Source organism: Microcebus murinus, chromosome 21 (assembly GCF_040939455.1).
Source record: "Microcebus murinus isolate Inina chromosome 21, M.murinus_Inina_mat1.0, whole genome shotgun sequence".
Taxonomy (NCBI): Eukaryota; Metazoa; Chordata; class Mammalia; order Primates; family Cheirogaleidae; genus Microcebus; species Microcebus murinus.
Genome location: NC_134124.1, coordinates 32348732 through 32367625, shown reverse-complemented (window position 1 = coordinate 32367625; position 18894 = coordinate 32348732). Strand labels below are relative to the sequence as shown.

The following is an 18894-nucleotide window of genomic DNA, read 5'->3' as shown; positions in this document are numbered from 1 at the left end:
GGGGTGCCATTCTCACTGTGTGCTATTGAACAGTGCCCCCTGGAGGTGTGCAAGCAGCAATACTGGTAATATTAACTCTTTGCACTCGGATGTCGAGTGTGACTCGACACGGTTAGCAAAAATTATAGAGATTAAAATTACTCTTTGAATGTGTCAATAATTTGAAATATAAAAAATTCAAATAAATAAGTTTGTATGAAAAGAAACTCCAGTTTTTTATCCTACTGCCGCGCTTTGTAAAATCTGGGGTATTCAAAAAATTAAATCCCGAGTAGAATAAAGGAATCGAGAAAAAAGCAAGCAAGTGCAAAGGGTTAAGAGCAAACAGATCAAGCACTTACGGACTGGGCATGTTCTAACCACGTGACATGTATGAACTCGCCTAATTCTCAACCCAACCCAGGGAGGACACCCCATTTGTAGATTATCCCCATTTTACAGATGCGGAAATGGAGGCACAGAGTCGCATTGCTGTGTCTGTCTACCGAATGCAGGATAAGCTTCAGTCCGACCGGCAGTCAGTGCCCACACTGTTAACCATTGTGTTCCCCCCCTGCGTCGTTGCTGTGGTGGTTATTCTTGTTGTTGTTTTGACTGCCTTTTCCTTGTGTTCAACCCTCCTAGACCACATAAGCTCCTGACCGGGGGGTCAGCATTTGGTATAAAGGACCCCGTAATAAATATTTAGGCTCTGAATAACATACGGTCCCAGTTGCAGCTACTCAACTCTGCCCCGTGGAGTGAAAGCGGCTGTAGACAATGTACGAACGATGAGCATGGCCGTGTTCCAAGAACACTGTATTTATGGATACTGAAATTTGAATTTCATGTAATTTTTATGTGTCACGAAATATTATCCTTTTGATTTTTTTTTCAAAACTCTTTAAAAATATAAAAGCCGTTTTTAACTCCCAGTCCGTACAAAAACAGGCAGTGGGCTCGATTTGGCCCGTGGGCCGTAGTCTGCTGACCACTGTCTTGGAGCGCGGGCATTGGGAGGGTGACGCGTTTGTTTTAATCTGTGTCTTCCCGGGATCTAGCTCGGTCCTGGCACTCCACTGCCACCGTAAGTGCTGAGTGAATGAATTGTTCCATAGTAGTCTCCCAGGTATGCTGGGTGACTTGGGGATACTACCCATCTTAGAGTAAAATGTCTCCCTTTTCAAAGTGAGGGGTAGAAATCCAATCTTTGTCACAGTGGCTGAGAAGAGGGAACGAGCTTTCCTCTTGTCACTCTTCATGGATGTCTGTAGGGGAGAGGAAAGAGAATATTTTTTTCCATACATAAAGTGTAGACATTTATTCACAAATAGACCTACAACGTGATCCATAATGGGAAACAGATTCTCCCCTCAAGATAAATGGAATGTCCCCACCTCCCAAACTGAGAAGAGAATTGTTTCCTCTTTACAAAGGAAACAAATTGGATTCTCAAAGGAATAATCAGAGAACTTTTTAAAATTGTCATAATAAGCAAGATATGGTTTCATGGATGATGAAAGGAGGTTTGTCTTCCTTGGGACTAGACGTGAAGTCCTGGTTGGAGAATCAGATGGGCCCTTCTCCCTCCCTGCCTCATTCCTGTCCCTCGGCATTTTATCAGTGCCAGATGGGGGACAGTGGCTGCCGCCTAGATGGGGCTGGTGGGCCCGCCCTGGTCCCCCTGTCTCACTGTAAAGTCATTCTCTTCCTTTCCAACCCTTCTTTAGCAGTCCACTGCTGGGGGGCCCCATTCCTCAGCCAGGCTTCCTGACAGTGGCACTTCATCTCGATCCATGGGACAGATGGGGGACTTGCCTGGCAAAGTCATGGTGCTTGGAATGAGTTTGGGTGCAGAGGGCTGGCCTGGGTGGACAGGCTGTTTGGGCCACGTTTCTAGGTGGCTGGGGGATCAGGCTGAGGCCTCGTGTGTTGGTGAGGGTGGAGGAGCCCAGTGCTACGTACTGGCTGAACGTGAGCATCACCTGTGTCGTTGGCCAGGTGCTATTGTGCGTGGGCAGCAAGAGTTGGTATACAAGTAAGTGTGGTTAGGGAGGAAGAGGGACTGTAGCCATTGGATCCACAAGCTTTAACTCCCTGGTTCTTCTCTGGGTCCCGAGACGTAGAGGAGACTCCCACACAGCGCTCGCCCTCATTGCTTACAGGTTAATAAAGGCGACAAACTGGGTGCCTTCAATTCCCCGAGAGCTTGGGAGCAAAGAGCAGGGAGCCCCGACCATCCAGATCTTCCCCCAGAATCATTGCTCTGTGGATAATACTGAGAAGATGTGTGGACTGGGGCAAGTTACTTAACCTCGCTGGACCTCAGTTCCCCATAAGCACTATTTTAAGTTTTTATAATAACATACTATTATGGCAATAATAACAGCATCCACCTTATAAGACTGCTGTGAGGATTCAAAGGAGGTGGACAGTGCCTGATACGTCATGAGAACACGATACAAGGCAAGACTATTATTATCAATCATCATTTTGTACCGTCCCAGTAGTAATAATTTCCTACATTTGTACAACTCTTCTTTAATTTATAAAACCCTTCCTCCTATATTACATCATCTAATCATCTCAAAAGCCCTCTGAGCTTCAGCAAGTGCTATTAACCCATTTTGTAGAGGCTAAGGAAGGTTTGTCCAAACCACACCAATGAGTCAGTTATGAAACTGGGGCCTGAGCCATAACCCCTGTCTAGCTGTTGTTGACCCTGTGCCATTCTGCCTTCTTGCAGGGGTTTGGGGCTGAGTCAGCCCCGTGGGGGATACCCCCATGTACAAGAAGGGGTCTCTGTACTCAAGGAGCTTATAGACTTGTTGCAATCGAAAGAACCTTGGTCTAGAAGGCAAAGAATCCGCTTGCAAGTGGGAGGCACTTTTGCTGTCTTCAGCAAGGGAAGACAGGCCAGAAATCAACTAGCTGGAAGTCTTACATGATGCCATCAGATGACACTCAGAATTTCCTTGTGTTGAACCTGCGGAGACCTGTCTCTGATTTCCTGCATGTCACTCCGCAAATTCCCTCCATGTGTGAAATGAGCAGCCAAGCCAACTCTCTGGTGGATGGCGTTAGCTCCAAGTTGCATCACAATCCCCCCCCTCTTCACAACAGACCTTAACGTTATTCTGTGATTACTTCGTATCATCCTTCCCAAATGTGCATCAAATTAAAGAGTTATTAGGGCATGGCAGGACATGTTTATGGAGAAGAATTTCCTTTAAAGTCACAGCTCAGCCTGAACTCACTTTATTAGTGTTTATACAAAGTATGTAGTCTGTTCCAATGCAATCCATGTTTATATTCCTGCAGCAATCATTGCATTCCTCGGGCTGCTCCTTCCTGTTTTCTTAAAGCGATTGCTGTACCTATATTAAAAGTTAATGGTCTATGTGCTCTATGGCGGGATGGACTAGGAGGTGTGCACCATTCAGAGAGTGACACTTAACCATGATGTGTCCTGCAAATAGCCATAGACTTAGCGGTGGTCTGCAGCCCAGGTGGACAGGAAGAGGGGCTGCTCGAGCTCAAAGACACGGAGGGCAACCAGGCCCCCTCATGAGTCCTTCCTTTGTCACTCACTCCTGTTGTAGGTATTCTGTGACTCTAGCTAAGGTGACCATTTGTATTCATTTGCCCAAGACAGTCCCAATTTCTGTTTTCCTGGTAAAATTAGTGACATCCCCTTTGACTTACAGAAGTATTCAAGTTTGGCGAATAAATTCTATGGTCATTCTAGTTGGTGTAAATGAAATACGTCACCCTTGGATCTCAAGCTATTGTCAATGAAGGGTAAACACAACTCGGTTAAAACTGTTGATAAGGAGCTCAAGTTAAGATCATTCGGTCATTCAAGAGGTGTTTATTGTGCCTTTCATGTGCCAGGCATTGTTCTGAGCCTTGGGAATTCAAACATAAATAAGATACGGTCCTGGGTCCCAAGAAGTTGGAGTTTATTAATTTTGCTAAAATTTGGGGAATTTTCCTAAAATTCTCTGACCAGATTAATTCACTCTTTAAGACTCTGTATTTATTTCTTGCAAGTTGATTGCTAAATTTTCGGGCACTGACACCCTGCCTACTTTGGATATAAATGCTCGTTTGGTACTTATCAGCTTGTGACCATAGACAAGCATCTTAATCTCCTTGTGCCTCCATTTGTTGACTCCTAGAATGGGTCTAATAACAGCATCGACCTCACAGTCTGGTTGTGAGGATTGAAAGAGGCTCCAGATGCAATGCTTACCATAGCGCTTGGCACATGGTAAACACTCAGTTACACATCGGCTCTTGCCCAATACTTAGTCAGCAGAAATTTATTCAGACTCTCCTGGAGGCTGGCTGCAGCATTTGCTCCTCTATTGACTGTAGTTAAGCCCCCCTCCCCCTTTTTTAAAAAAAGCATCGTGTAAGGTAATGTGTGTTAGTAGAATCCAAAGCCAGTGAGAATTATAGATTGTGGGTCACACAGTTTATCTTCCTCCTCTGACAGATGGGAAAGGTCACTTTTAGAAGGTCCTGTTATGAGTCAGAAAGTGGGTGTGGAGAGAGATTGGGGGTGCCTAGCTTCTGGGCTGGTCTTTCCCACTATGCCATGTTGCCAGGAGTTAATTAGTCAGCGTAGACAAGGCCATGCTGCTGCAACAAATAAACCCTGATGTATCGGTGGGGAAACACAATAAAACTGTATTGCTTTCTCTTCCTCGGCTCATAGTTCAGTTCAGTGCCGTTGGTCTGGTTAATGGTGGGTGGTTCATGTTCCACAGAGTCATTTAGGAACCCCTGTGTCCCTTCTATTGTAGGGTACGGCCATTTTTGACATGTGGCCTCTACGTGCCAGGAAGACAAGAAAGGGAAAAGAGAGTGTAATGCTACGTACAATGTTTTACAGCCTCCCTGGAAATGGCATATATGACTTCCAGCCACATTCCTTTAATCAGAAATCAGTCACCTGGTCCCACTTAGATGCAAAGGGTGCAAGAACTCGAATCGTGCTGTTTGCCTAGGAGGAAGATGAAGCAGTCTGGTGAACACATACGTCCCCGCCAAACACCATAGCCTGTACATTTGTTGCCACATTTCCAAAGGAGGACCCCAACTCCTGTGATTTCTGTGTACTGACTCCCAGCCATTCGGGGAGCCATTTCAGCACTTGCTGTCCTATTGGGTGTCGGGAAGGGATTTGAGAACAGGCTTTCTGAGGAGATTTTGGAAGGGTTTGGGGCAGGCGTGCTCAAACTTATGGCCTGTGGGCTGCATGCGGGTGTTTTTGCCTGTTTGTTTTTTTTTATTTCAAAATAAGATATGTGCAGTGTGCATAGGAATTTGTTCATAGTTTTTTTTTTTTAAGCTATAGTCTGGCCCTCCAATAGTCTGAGGGACAGTGAACTGGTCCCCTGTTTAAAAAGTTTGAGGACCCTTGGTTTGGTGTCTCTGGGCCTGATCAAGAGGGACGTACAAGGTGAACGCTTTGAATTGATAGTCATCCCCTGAGGGGATTGCTCAGAAAGGGAAAAGTTGCCCTACATTGTCACAGCAAGGATGGGTTGTTTATGCATCTCCTAGCATGAGCGCTGGGGTATCCTGGGTGTGTCAGCAAGGGGGCGCTCTCTTTGCAGGTACCTAAGTGGACTAAATGCTTAGTCCATTTAGTCCACTTAGGACTAAGCAGGTAACCTAAGTGAGGGAATCAGCTCAGGTGGACTGGTGAATTGTGGAGCCTGTGCCTTATTTGAAGTAGGAAGTTGCCTTTTAGTATCAGGAAGGCCCATGGTTATCAGATTGACTGATTTTTGGAGACAAACCGGAATTTCAGATTTGGGTATGAAATGGCCCCAAATTGACAATTAATTAATCTGTTGGAGGGTGTGCCTGGGGGGGGGGATATGGATTAGACCAGGTGCCCCCTTCACTGTTAGTGAAGCACCCAGTTCCCGCCATCATCCTCATCTTACTGTGCTCACACTTTGCAGGAATGGTAGCCAATTGATAGTAATGGTTGCTGCTTGAGTACTCACCACGTGACCAGCCCTGGGCTCGGACCACTTTATATGCATCGTCTCACTTAATCCTCGTAGTCTCCTTAAGAGGTCGGAGATTGTGACTATATTCACTTTCAAGATGAGGAAACAGAAGCTTAGGGATGGGTTAAGTTGCCTAAAATCACACTCTAGCTGCTCAGATTTGAGCCCAGGCTGTCCAATTCTAGGGCCTGCTTGCTTAAGCTTTCGGCTCAGTAGTAGGGATCTCAAATGCCGACGCCCGTAAGGACGAAGCAGGTAACCTAAGTGAGGGAATCGGCTCAGGTGGACTGCTGAATTGTGGAGCCTGTGCCTTATTTGAAGTGGGAAGTTGCCTTTTAGTATCAGGAAGGCCCATGGTTATCAGATTGACTGATTTTGGGAGACAAGCCAGAATTTCAGATTTGGGTATGAAATGGCCCCAAATTGACAATTAATTTGCTTATGTGAAAATCACAGTGAGAACCAGACTAAACTTGTCTGCAGGGCAGAATCCACTGGTGAGCTACCTATGGGTTTGCGAGTTCTACTCCACGGCCCACAGCAAAAAGCTAGTTGTGTCCTGTGTATGCCCTTTTTGCTGGGGCATGAAGCTGAGCTGAGCGAGACAAGGGCAGGGAGCTGTCTTGCTGCAAGGGGAGAAAGAGCAGTGATACCCCCGCCCCACCATCCTGCTTGCCGGCCCCTCCCACGACCACATCCAACCATCCCGGTTGCCCTTCTGTCTGGACTGTTTTGCTCCCTGCAGGTAGCTGTCTGCACAGGGCTGGCTGCAAGCTTTTGCAGGTGTAAAATTATATATGCGAGAGTGTTGCCAAGTCAAGAATTTAGCCCAGGGAGGCTTAGTTCCCAAACAACTGAGGTAGTGTGAAGCCAGTTTTTTAAATCAAATTCAGTTCATTTCTTTCCCAAATGCGTGTATGTGTTTTTAAACTTGTATATGGTTATGTAAGTGGTGAGAATGAAGTGCAAAAATCAGAGAATAATTAATTATGCCTGCTGTTGTGTGAATTTGGAGAGGTAAAGCATGATATGGGCATCCCAGAGGGTGACCCACAGGGCAACACCACTGCCCGTGACCTGGTGGGATGGTGCTTTGACGATTCTTGAATACATGTGGGTTTCTCTTGCACTGGGGTAGGCGGATGGATGGCATTGGGCCCTTTGGACTGGGGAGAAGAAACAGAGGTACAGACACCCATTAGGGCAGGACAATCTGAGCAGCTCCTGACAACTAACTGCCCTTGGGCTCATCAGGGAGCATGTTCCTTTAGCCAGGTCTTGAATGGCTTTAATTCTGCATGGTCACTTTAGCTATGGGGAGATTCTTAGGTCAACCGGACCCATTTTTTCAATGTTTTTTTGGAGGTAGAAGGTGCACAAGTAATACATATGTACTCTGGAAAACACAGACACTATTGATAAACAAAATATAAAATGCTAAAAAAAAACAACCCTCTTAGTTCAACCATCCTGAGAAAACTAGTCTACGTTTTTCCGAGCGTCTCTAAGGGGCCTTACTTCATCCGAGGTGTCTGGGAGGAAGTGTGGGGAGTGTGCTCGTCACGGTCCTTGGGGACACGAGGCAAACGCACAGGAAGCAGGCGGCAGCGCGCGAGGTGGAAGGAAATGTGATGAAAGAGCAAGATGAGCTGTGCAGGGGCTGGAGGATCCAGAAGTTCACAAGTTCAGGGAAGGGAGAAGCCAGCGTGGGACGGAGTAGCTGGGGAGGGCCGTGGGGGACGCGCGGGGGCTTGACAAAGCCTGAAATTGGGTGTCTCCTTTTCCTGGGGCTGCCACCACAAAGTGCCACAAACTGGGTGCCTGTAAACAACAGATGTTTATTCTTTTACACTTCTGGAGTCTAGAGATCTGAAGTCAAGGAGCCAGCCGGGCCATGTTCCTTCTGAAATCTGTAGGGGAGAATCCCTGCTGGCTCCTTCCTGGCGTCTGGTGGTGGCCAGCGAGCCTTGGCGTTCCTTGGTTTGCAGCTGCCTTGCTCCCACCTCTCCCTCTGTTGTCACACGGCACTGTCCCTGTGGGTCTCAGTCTCTTCTTTTTAAAAGGACACCGATCATATTGGATTAGAGCCTGCCCTAATGCCTTCATTTTAACCTCATTGCAAATGCAAAGAGCCTATTTCCAAATAAGGCCACATGCACAGGTAGCAGGGGTTAGGATTTCGGGGTATCTTTGGAGACACGCAGTTCAACCGGTAACATAGCAGTGGGATTTGGATGGAGCAGGGACGGTGAGGGCTTTCGGGGCCAGCAGACAGCACGAGCATATGGGCTGGTGGAGCGCCTAGCGCAGTTCCTGGATTTGGTAGGCGCTCGATAAATGTCTGTGGATATAAAGAAGGCAGAATTAAATGAGGCAAGCTGAGGACAGCAATGAGACCATCCCTATTGAGCAGTGGAACGAAATGGGTGTTTGCGGGGAATGAATCTGGTTGTGAGACAGGAATGATGTTGGAAGAAAGGGGCCGAGGGCTGTTAGATCACTGGTTGGCCAATCTGTGGTTCTGGTTGGCAACTAGACCACTTTTTTCAGTGTTGGCAGGCACGTTAGCCAGGTGGATGCCCCCTAGGCTGGGTGCCACCTGCCTCTGTGATCCTGTTTGATGCAGCTCGGGGAGTCACCTGGACCTCCTCTTTGTTGCTTAGACTGTCCACCTGCTTTCTCCATCAATGGCCTTTTGGTTTCTGTTCTTCTACTTAGAAACTTCTCCCTTGAGCCTGTCCCTTCGCTGATTCCTTTTCCCTCTGGTGTCAGACCAAGAACCACCCTCTGAGAGAGGTCCTTCCTGTCACTTCCTCTCACCTCATCTTCATTCTCTTTGCCTCGCCTGCAGCTCTTTCACAGTGACTTCCGTGTTGTTGTCTGCAGTCTTGTTTGTGTGGGATTGCCTGTCTCCGCCATGTCAGTTTTCTGTTGTCAGTTATAATCTTGCCACAAGCTTGGTGGCTTAAAACAACACGTAGCATCCATCCCCTCACAGTTAGCTGGGTCCTCTGCTTCAGGGTCTCACGAAGCTGGGACAGAGATGTTGGTTGAGGCTGTGGTCTCATCTCAAGGCCCGACCGGGGAAGGATCTGCCTCCAAGCTCTCCAGGTCATTGGCAGAATTCAGTTCTTCGCAGCCTGTTAGATGGAGAGCTTCAGGCTCCTCCTGGTGGTCCTCAGTTCCCAGTTGGTTATTGGTGGAGGCTGCCCTCTGTCCCTTGCTATGGGGGCTCGCGAGTGTGGCTGCCTGCTCCATCTCAGCTAGCAAAGGGGAAAGAGTCCCCTAGCAAGATGGGCATTACAATCCTATGTCACAGAGGTGACGTCCCGCTAACTTTGCTGTGTTGCATTGGTTAGAAGCAAGCCGCTAGGTCCTGCCCACGCTCAAGGGCAGAAGAAGGTGGTGATCTTGGGGACCACCTTAGAATCTTTTTGCCATACTTGTCAAGGAAATAAAAGTTCCTTAAAGGGAACTTCTTTGCTGTTCTTCAACACTCTGTCCTTAGCCACAAGCTTAGTACCAAGTCCAGAGTAGGTGTTTAAGTTTGTTGTAGGAAGAAAACAAGAATGGAGATGGGGAGAAGGATAAAGTAGGAAGGAAGGAGAGAGGGAGGGAGGGAAAGAAGGAAGGATGGACAGACAGACAGATGGATGTACAGATGGACCTGCTTTCCCTTGCATTGTGCTTTACGGCCAAGTAAATCTGCCTGCAGTTATCCTAAGGCAATGCCTCTGGGCTTTAATACATGCTGGTTTTCTTTTTCTTTCTTTTTTAAACCAGGAATTATTTTTCTCTCTCTCTCTCACGTATTTCCATGCCAACCTGGATATTGAGATCTTATTCTTGAGATCTCAATTAAAATGTCACCTTTTCCTGTTCACCTCCCTGACCCTACAACCCAATGACACCATACTCCTTCCTCCATACACTCCCGTAAGCTTTTGTTTCCACCTCTGATACAGTATAGAGCAGGAATGTATAAACCAAAGCCCCTGGGCCAAATTGGCCTTCTGCTTGTCTTTGTAAATAAAGTTTTATTGGCACACAGTCATGCCCATTCATTTATATATTGTCTGTGGCTATTCTCTCACTGCAAAGCTGAGTTGAATTATTGCAGTGGAAAACATGGTTAGCAAAATCCAATTTATTTACTCTCTGGCCTTTGAAGAAAAAGGTTGTCATCCCATGGTACAGAGTATATAGCACGGTCTGTGGTGCTTGCCCCTGTATTTATTTCTGCCCCACTAAACTCTAAGTTCTTCATGGGCAGGGGCCATGCCCGTGTTGTTTTCAGCTGTCCCTCAGCATTTAGTATAGCTCCTGAAACTTAATGGTCAAGGCATATTTGTTGAATGAAGGATATATCAGTAAGAAATAGAAAACAGGTGGAAAATTAGGAAAGTTAGGATTATTCCAGGAGGGTTGGTCTATAAGGGGATTTGTGGGTACGTGTCAGGGGACTACAAGGGGTGCTGTGCAACCCAGGACTGGAAGCAGCAGAGCTGTTGCCACCTCTAAGCCAGAGGAGGCAGAGTGTTCTGGAAGCAGGGAAATGGACAGAGTCATGAAGAGGAGCTGTAGCCTTTGGTGGCAACAGCAGCTAACCGGGGTGGGCTCTCAGGGAGGGAACCTGGACGATGAACACCCTGTCCTCAGGCCTATCCATCCCCATCTCCTGCTCAAAAATAGGGAGGTGAATGGGCAGAGGAGCCAGCCCTGTGGCCCATTCGGGTCAGACCCCCGGGGGGAAAAGGGTGGAGAGCAGAGAGCTGAAACCGAGGCCGAGCCTGCTTGCCAACTTGTTCTGGTCTGTGGGAACCTCTTCTTTGCTGGTGGCAAACCAAGGGTCGGGCAGGGCTATGAGATATCTTGAATCTGGCCTTTCTTACCCATTTCCTGAGCAGAAGTCCCCAGGTCACACTATGGGATCTGGGGTGCGGAGGCATCACACATCTCGGGGCTTGCTTGAGAGCGCCTGCCCTCGTCCCCAGTCCTTTCATTTCTCTGTGATTCCCGTCGCCCCTGCTATCACCACGCCACCATGATGCACTTCCACCTCCTCCGGGAAGCCTTCTCTCTGAGTTCCTGCCTGCCGAGCTCCCTCCTATCTGGGATTGCCTGCTCCCATGGAATTTAGACCACATCTCTTAATGTGGAATTTTGCAGATTCTCACATTTGTTCTCTACATAGCTCAGGAGTCTTGCTTCATCTTCTCAACTAGACCCCAAGCTCCCTAAGGGCAAGGAACAAGTCATATTCTTTTAATTAAAAAAAAAAATCCACTTGGTTATGGGCTCGCAAAATATGAGAATTATAGATATCAAAATTGACAGGACTTTTCTTAGGTCCATGTAGTCCAGCCACCTGCCAATCCCGAGTACCCCTTAGCTCTGGCGCCCGATGCAAGTTTGCTGCTAATCTCTGCTCGAAGACACCAGTGATGGGGAGCTACTGTATCATGTGGCAGCCACAAGTTCCCCTTACGCTGAGACCCTGTCCCCTTCCCTGCGACCCAGAAGACGGCATTCTGTATATACACCTGTTGTACAGGGGACAGGTAATCTTAAAAGTTTGGGCTGAACCAGTGGTGTGTTCTCTAACTATGTATGTTTCACCATCACTGATGAACATCTTTCTCGAAGTCCATCCGAACCACACCATCATGTCCTCTCCCCAACGACTTCTGACTGTGGGTGAGAAACAAACCACTCTGAATGCTGTTTAGAAAGCACGTCCTCACACGCTTTATGTATTGAGCCCCCTGGTAATCCTATAGCGTGGGGGTTTGGGTCATATTTTATAAAAGTTGCTTACAGAACAACAACAGGGGCTCTGAAAGTGCCTTTCCCAAAGCCACACAGCTAAGCAGAGAGGAAGCCAGACTCAAACCCACGGCGACTGGATTTACAATCAAAGCGCTTTTCTCCACGCTGTGCTGTTTTTCACTCCTCCCTTTTCCCAGATGTGCCACAGCAAGAAGAAACATCTTTCAAGAATGCCGCAGAGTGAATAAAAAGAAGGGTATGAATATACATGTGCCAAGATAGGGACAGTGGCCTGCCCCAGAAAAATCTCATTTTTGTTTCATTTTTCTCCAATGTTGTTCTGAATTCCTTTGCCACCCCACCCAAGGTGTCAAACAGATGTGAAAATACCACAAAGCTCCAAGTCTCAGCGTCGGTTTATGATTCACTGATTGGGATCGGGAAAAATAGTCCAGGACATCGCCATGGTGATGCCTGTTTATGGCGGCAGCGCGGCAGATGATGAGGAACACGAGGGGAGCCAGACGTGGGCAGACACAGCAGCACAGCTCGGCTTGCTGGAGCTTGTGGGGGGCTGGGTACCCCCCCTGGCCAGGACCTCACCGCGCACCTGGGTGGAAGTGTGTCATCTTGGCCGGAGTGGGGGGCAGCAAAGCCACTGGGAGGATGCCTTTTTTTGTTTTCAAGGCATGGGGCTGGGACATTTGTTCTATTTATTTGGACTTTTATTCACGCATCCTTTTTTTCATTCAGTTGATAACCTGATGCAATAGAAAATGCTCTAATTGTAGTTGGGCAGGATGATGGGATGAGTAAAACCATGGCCTCTGCCTTCAGAGAAACTGGGTTCAGATCCCAGCCATGCCATTTACTGGAATGCGACCTTACAGCAAGTTTATTTGTCAAAAAGAAAAAAAAAAATGTTTAAGCTGGGGGGCGGGATTGGGAGAGACTAAGCTTCAGCCTCTTCGTGTGAAAAATGAAGTAATACCTACTGCATGTGATTGCTGTCTGGATTAGATAAAAGGAACACAAAGTCCTTAGTGCAGTGCCTGGTGCATAGTATGGGTCCAACGAATATCAGCTCTTTTTAAGGCTGATCACCATAGTATTTTAGCTGTTGAAGTAAGATAATATCTACCTTTCAGAACTCTTGCAGAGAAAAGAAGAAAACAAAAAAGAATGGAAAGCTGCTGTCTCAAAGATACTCCATTTGTCTGTATAGACTGCTATAACATAAGTTCTTGAATTTCGGCGGTTTAGGAGTTATGTCCTTCACATGTCTGAGTCTAACGTGTGTAAACGGGGAGGCCAGGGAGGGGAGGTCCCATTCCTGAGTGCAGTCATTCTTTCTGCTTGCCATCGTTGGAGTCCTCCACTGTATCTACTGCATCCGGCCCAGGCTGGGAGAAGGGAAAAAGCATGGAGGATTGGGCAGGACGTTTCATGGCTCAGGCCCAGGGCAGCACATGGTACTTTTACTTGTGGAATAATGAGAACTCAAGTCACGTGGTTGCACCGCTGTGCAAGGGGTGCTGGGAAATGTAGTCTACCTGTGTGCTCGGGAAGAGGGAGCATGGTTTGGTGGACACCTCTGCAATCCGCCACAGCATTCAATGAGTGGTAATCATTGCTGTGATTAATAATGCAACATAGTGATTCCCATGGCATCCTCAGTCCCGCTTGGAGGGATGGGCACCCCTCGTTATGGAGTCATCACTCCTGCAAGCCTGAGAGAAGGGCCGGTTCTCACTCATCCCCTTGATACGGCTGCCTTGAGTCCCTACGAGCCATCCTTGATCGTGATGACTGGACCGAGGGTCTCAAAGGCAGCAGGCAGGCAAGTCTCAGAAAGGACTTGCCATTGACAGCCATGTAAATGGGTTTCCATTGTTAACGGCAAATTACACATTCAGAAGGTAGCTCTCTCTCCCTTCCTGTTCTATACTACCTCTCTATTGTTGCAATGGAGTGGCCTCAAAACTTTATGGCTTAAGACACAGCGCCCACTTTAGTACAGTCGCGTGTTATTTAATGATGGGTATACCTTCTGAGAAATGCGTTGCTAGGCAATTTCTCCATTGTTCTGACACACAAACCAAGATGGCATAGCCTACTGCACACCCAGGCTGTGCGGTGTAGTGCATTGTTCCTTGGACTCAAACTTGTGCGGCATGTCTCTGTACTGAACGCTGTTGGCAATGGCAACATGGTGGTAAGTATTTGTGTATCTAAGCGTATCTAAATATAGAAAAAGTACAGTAAAAGTACAGTATAAAAGATCAAAGATGGTGCACTTGAATAGGGCACTTACCCTGTGAATGAGCTTGCAGGACGGGAAGTTGCTCTGGGTGAGTGAGTGAGTGATGAGTGAATGTGAGGCCTGGGCATTGCCGTAGACTTTACGAACACTGTACAATTAGGCTACATTAAATTTGTAAGAAATCTTCTTTCTTCAAATAACAAATTAAAATTAGCTTTGGGTAACTTTTTTACTTTATAAGATTTAACATATTTTTGACTTTATGACTCTTTTGTAATAACATGTAGCTTAAAACACAAACACATTGTACAGATTTGCGAAAAATTTTTTTCTTTATATCCGTAAATTCTTTTCTATTTAATTTCTTTTTACACTTTAAGCTTTTTTATTAAAAACTAAGACACAAACGCACACACCGGCCTAGGCCTACACAGGGTCAGGATCGTCAATATCACTGTCTTCCACCTCCACATCTTGTCCCCCTGGAAGGTCTCCGGGGGCAGTGGCCCGCGTGGAGCTGTCGTCTCCCATAATAACAGTGCCGCCTCCGGATATTTCTAGAAGGACCTGCCTCGGGCTGTTTTACAGTTAGCTTTGTTTTTTTTTGTTTGTTTGTTTGTTTTTAATATGTAAGTGGAAGGAGTATGCCCTAAAATAAAAATAAAAAGTGTAGTATAGTAAATACATAAACCAGTAACAGTCATTATCATTATTGCATATCACGCACTGTGCATAATTGTATGTGCTGTGCTTTTATACACCTGGCAGCTGCTTTTATACACCTGGCAGTGCAGCAGGCTCATTTATGCCAGCATCGCCACACACGTGTGGAATATGTTCTGCGTCATGACAGCCATGATGTCACTAGGCGACAGGAATTTTTCAGCTCCGTTGTAATCTTAGGGGACCGCTGCCATGCATGTAGTCCTCACTGACCAACATGCTGTGACGTGATGCTTGACTGTCACATGCCTCCCAATGTCTGTGGGTCCGGAGCGCAAGAGCGGTTCAGCTGGGTGATTCTGGCTTAGCGTTTCCCGACAGTTCCGGAGAGGTGGTGGCCGGGGCTGGAGGCTCAAAGGTGTCCCCACTTAACGTGCCTGACCGCTAGGCTGGAGAGACTCGGGAGCCAGGGCTGGGGCTCCCTGTGCACCTCCCCGCCCCTCCTCCCCCACCTCACTGTCTCCCTGGTCACCAACATGGAAGCTTCAGGTTCCCTGCTTTTCTTACTCGGCGGCTCAGGGCTCCAGTGAAAGTGCTGAGAGAGAAGGCAAGAGCCTCTTTCCTTGCCTCTTCTAGCCCGGCCTCGGGCTCTGTGGCATCGCTTCTGCGACAGTCCAGTTTGTCCAAGCGGTCTCAAAGGTCAGCTCAGGTTCAAGGGAAATGGCACAGACTCCATCTCTTGATGGCAATTGTGTCAAGTAAAGAGACGACAGATGTTTTAGAACCACCACACTTCCCACACGTGCGTCTGGACGCCGCCCCCGCCCCCAGCCAGGATCTCCCCTCCTGCTGATGGTTCGGGACGAGTCCTAACCTGACACAGGCTGAGTCCCCCAAGGCCAGAGCTGAGGGCCTCGAAGGTCCGGTGGAGCCTGGACTGGCACAGTGGAGCGGGCAGGGGGGTGGGGGGGTGGGCAGCCTCTCCCCACTATCACTATCATTAATTCCCATTTTTGGGCAAGCGAGTTGGGTTTCTCAACATTCTGTGATCTGCAAGTCGGAGAGGAGGACAAAGCACAGAGGCTCAGAGAGGTTGAGTAAGTTACCCAAACTCACACAGCCCCAGCTATGTGGGGTTGGGGGCTGAGAGGTGGGGCAGAGAATTGAACCCAGACCTGTCACACCTGGAAGCCCCTGGGCTCCTTGGCCTTATTCCGGGCAACGTGTCTCGGGGGGGCAGAGGCAGCCAGCAGAGCTCAGTCAAGGAGCAGGCCCTTTCCTCTCTCTGGCCTTCGTGTCACTCTGCACCCAGATGCCATGGAAATTGGTGTCACAGAAAGGCGGTGAAGGAGAGGCAGCACGGGGGGCCGCTGTGGGTGCCAGCACTCTGTGTTCACCCGTAGGAAGTTAGCACACCAACAAGGAGTGTCTTGGGGACCTTAGGATTCATCTCCAGGGACAGAGTTTGGGGGATGGGGCCGCAAGCTTCTGCTGGCGAACTGAAATTTCAGAGTAGAGGTGGAGGAGGATGCGCTTCAACTAATTATAGCAATAATAGCTGCCACCGTTGAGTATTTAACAAGTGCCCAATAAGTGCTGTGTATACGTCATCTCATTTAACCCTCATAAAGCTCTTGAGCAGGCGTCCTCAAACTACGGCCGTGGGCCACATGCGGGTGTTTTTGCCTGTTTGTTGTTTTTTTTTTTTTTTTTTTACTTCAAAATAAGATATGTGCAGTGTGCATAGGAATTTGTTCATAGTTTTTTTGTTTTAATCTATAGTTCAGCCCTCCAACGGTCTGGGGGACAGTGAACTAGCCCCCTGTTAAAAAAGTTTGAGGACTCCTGCTCTTGAGGTTGAGATTGTGGCCTCATTTTGCAAATGGAGAAACCCCTCAGAGACGAAGTGACTGCCCTCAGGTCACCCAGTAAGGGGCAGGGCAGGGTTCAGACTCAGCCCCTAAATAGGGACTCTGCGCCTGGGTGACCACCCACAGCACGCCCGCCCCCGCCACGTCCTCAGCGTTTCTTTTACATAATAAATATTAATTGAAGATATCAGTGCCGCAGCCACAGGCACAGGCTGCCGAGATGCCGTGCCATGTCCTGGTAATGAGACCCACGGTCGCATTGTCATATTTGCAGGTGTCGACGTCCCAAACATCCTCCTAATTCAGGCGGGAGGGTGATGCAGAGATTGCAGATTCCTGCCTGTCTGCTGGTTTCCAGACCTTGCATGGGCCACCCTTTGTTTTCCTGCATAATGCTTGTTCCTTTTTTGCTTCTTAACCAGCACTCACATTGGTCTGAGAAGCTTAAATCCTGCTTTCTCTCCCACGGCTAGTTAGGAGACCACGCTGGTGCTCTTTTAGGTGTTAGAAAACTGGGCGAGGAAGGGAGGTGGTACCCAGTGAGGCTGCTCCAGGACTGACTTGATTTTTATGTCAGTATTTCTGACATCAGGAGAGTAATCCCTCCTCCAACTTGATTTTTTTTCCTCATCAGAAGTGCTGGAATCTGAAAACTGCCTCCCTGTTCCTTTAGGCAACTGTAGAACTCATGAGTCTTTCTGAGGCACGATCAATTGTAGGATGGAAACTGTAGGATCTAAGGGAACCAAAGAAGAGGTAAACATTTGCATGGGGATCCAACCTGGGCTCACTGGCCTCTTAGTATATAAATGCTCTGGAGGGAAGAAAAGCCAGTTTACAGATACCTTGTTGAAACTTCAGGGGCTCAGCACCCGTTCTTGGGAACTGTAACATATTGTTCATGGTCCCTTTTTTTGATGTCCCATCTTCTTAGATGATTTTAGTGAGCACAGAAAATTCCTACGGTTGTTCACAGCTTCATTCCTGGCTTCCGTTTTCCCTACGCCTGGTTTCTGCCACCCAACACCCTCCCCTGACCAAACGCCACCACAGAAAGGCTTTCAGCTCTTCTATGGCCAAGTGTCCTCTTTGGGGCCACTTTCAGGTGCTTACGCCTTCAAGTTGAGGCAGAGTGACCTTTGCGGCCGTCTTTATTTAACGTGTGAGATCAGCAGAGTGCCCTGTGCCAAGTGCCAGGCTCAGACTCTACTGTGCTGGGCTGCCTGGTTAAATGAGATAGAGCCTTTGCCCTCAGGGAGTTTGCAAACTATCTGGAACATGGACAAGTTTTGCCTTGTCTGTTGGTCTCTAGCTATGTGCCAAAGTCAGTCAAGATTCTTTTGGTTTTAAGTGATAGGAAATTCAAGTCCAATTGCTTTAAACCAAAATATAAAGGAGGTGGGCTAGAATGGCTCATGCAATCTGCAAATACACAGGTATCTGGCTTCAGGCATGAGAGGACCTGCGCATTCCCAGGGGAGCACCAGGATCCAGTCTCTTTTCATCTGCTGGTTCTTTTTGTGGTGACAAGGTGGCTTCTGCAGCCCTGAGCAGTTCAGCAGTCCCAGTGGACAGAGTTATTGGGAATTTGAGTCTTCTACACATCTCTGAAACAATTGCTGTGTTCAGAGGGATTCAGAACACTTACAAGCTCGGCCTGGATCAGGTGCTCATCCCTGGAGCTGGGAAGAGGCATCAGCCCCTCGTGTATGACATGATCTGAGAGTTGGGGGTGGGGGGAGACTTCCCTAGAAAAATTTGTTACCTGAAGAAGGGGCCACAGAAGCCAGGCAGTCAAATAGAACAGAGTTGTACTACATGCATAATGAATGGTTTATTCTGTACAATATCCTTAAGGTTAGCTGGGCTTGCTCAAGGGATATCATTAATCACTGGAATTGCCTTCTCCTTGACAAGCAACGTCCCTCCAGTCCAAGCCAGTCTGGATTGAATAGACCATAAGTGTAACTCGCAAATACCTGACCTGAATTTGCTCTCCATTGCAGTGACCTGGACAGAAATAATATCACCAGGATCACCAAGATGGACTTCGCTGGGCTCAAGAACCTCCGAGTCTTGTAAGTAGTAGATGGCTCTCCAGTGCATTTACTTTTGCAGTTCTTTCGCTTTGCAAAAAATGTTCCGCTGCCTTGATGCCGCACTCCCAAGCCCCGGACAACAGGAATTCACCCTTCTGCAGCAGAAGGGCCCTCATTAGTGCACCCACGTGCTCACAGGTATCACATTCTGTGTCTGGCTGCCACTGGCTGAGCTAGATCGATGGAAGAACTTAGTTCAAGTGACAGGGGAAACAGAA

The 18894-nt window shown here is 47.9% G+C and overlaps 1 protein-coding gene across 1 annotated transcript in view; it reads left to right on the top strand.

Moving 5' to 3' along the window:
- The window catches only part of SLIT3 (slit guidance ligand 3), a 586308-nt gene that overhangs the window by 27408 nt on the left and 540006 nt on the right, over positions 1-18894 (top strand). Inside the window, exon 2 of the mRNA XM_012780961.2 lies at positions 18584-18655. Coding sequence (XP_012636415.2) covers positions 18584-18655 — 72 coding nt within the window. The remainder of the gene's footprint in view (positions 1-18583; positions 18656-18894) is intronic.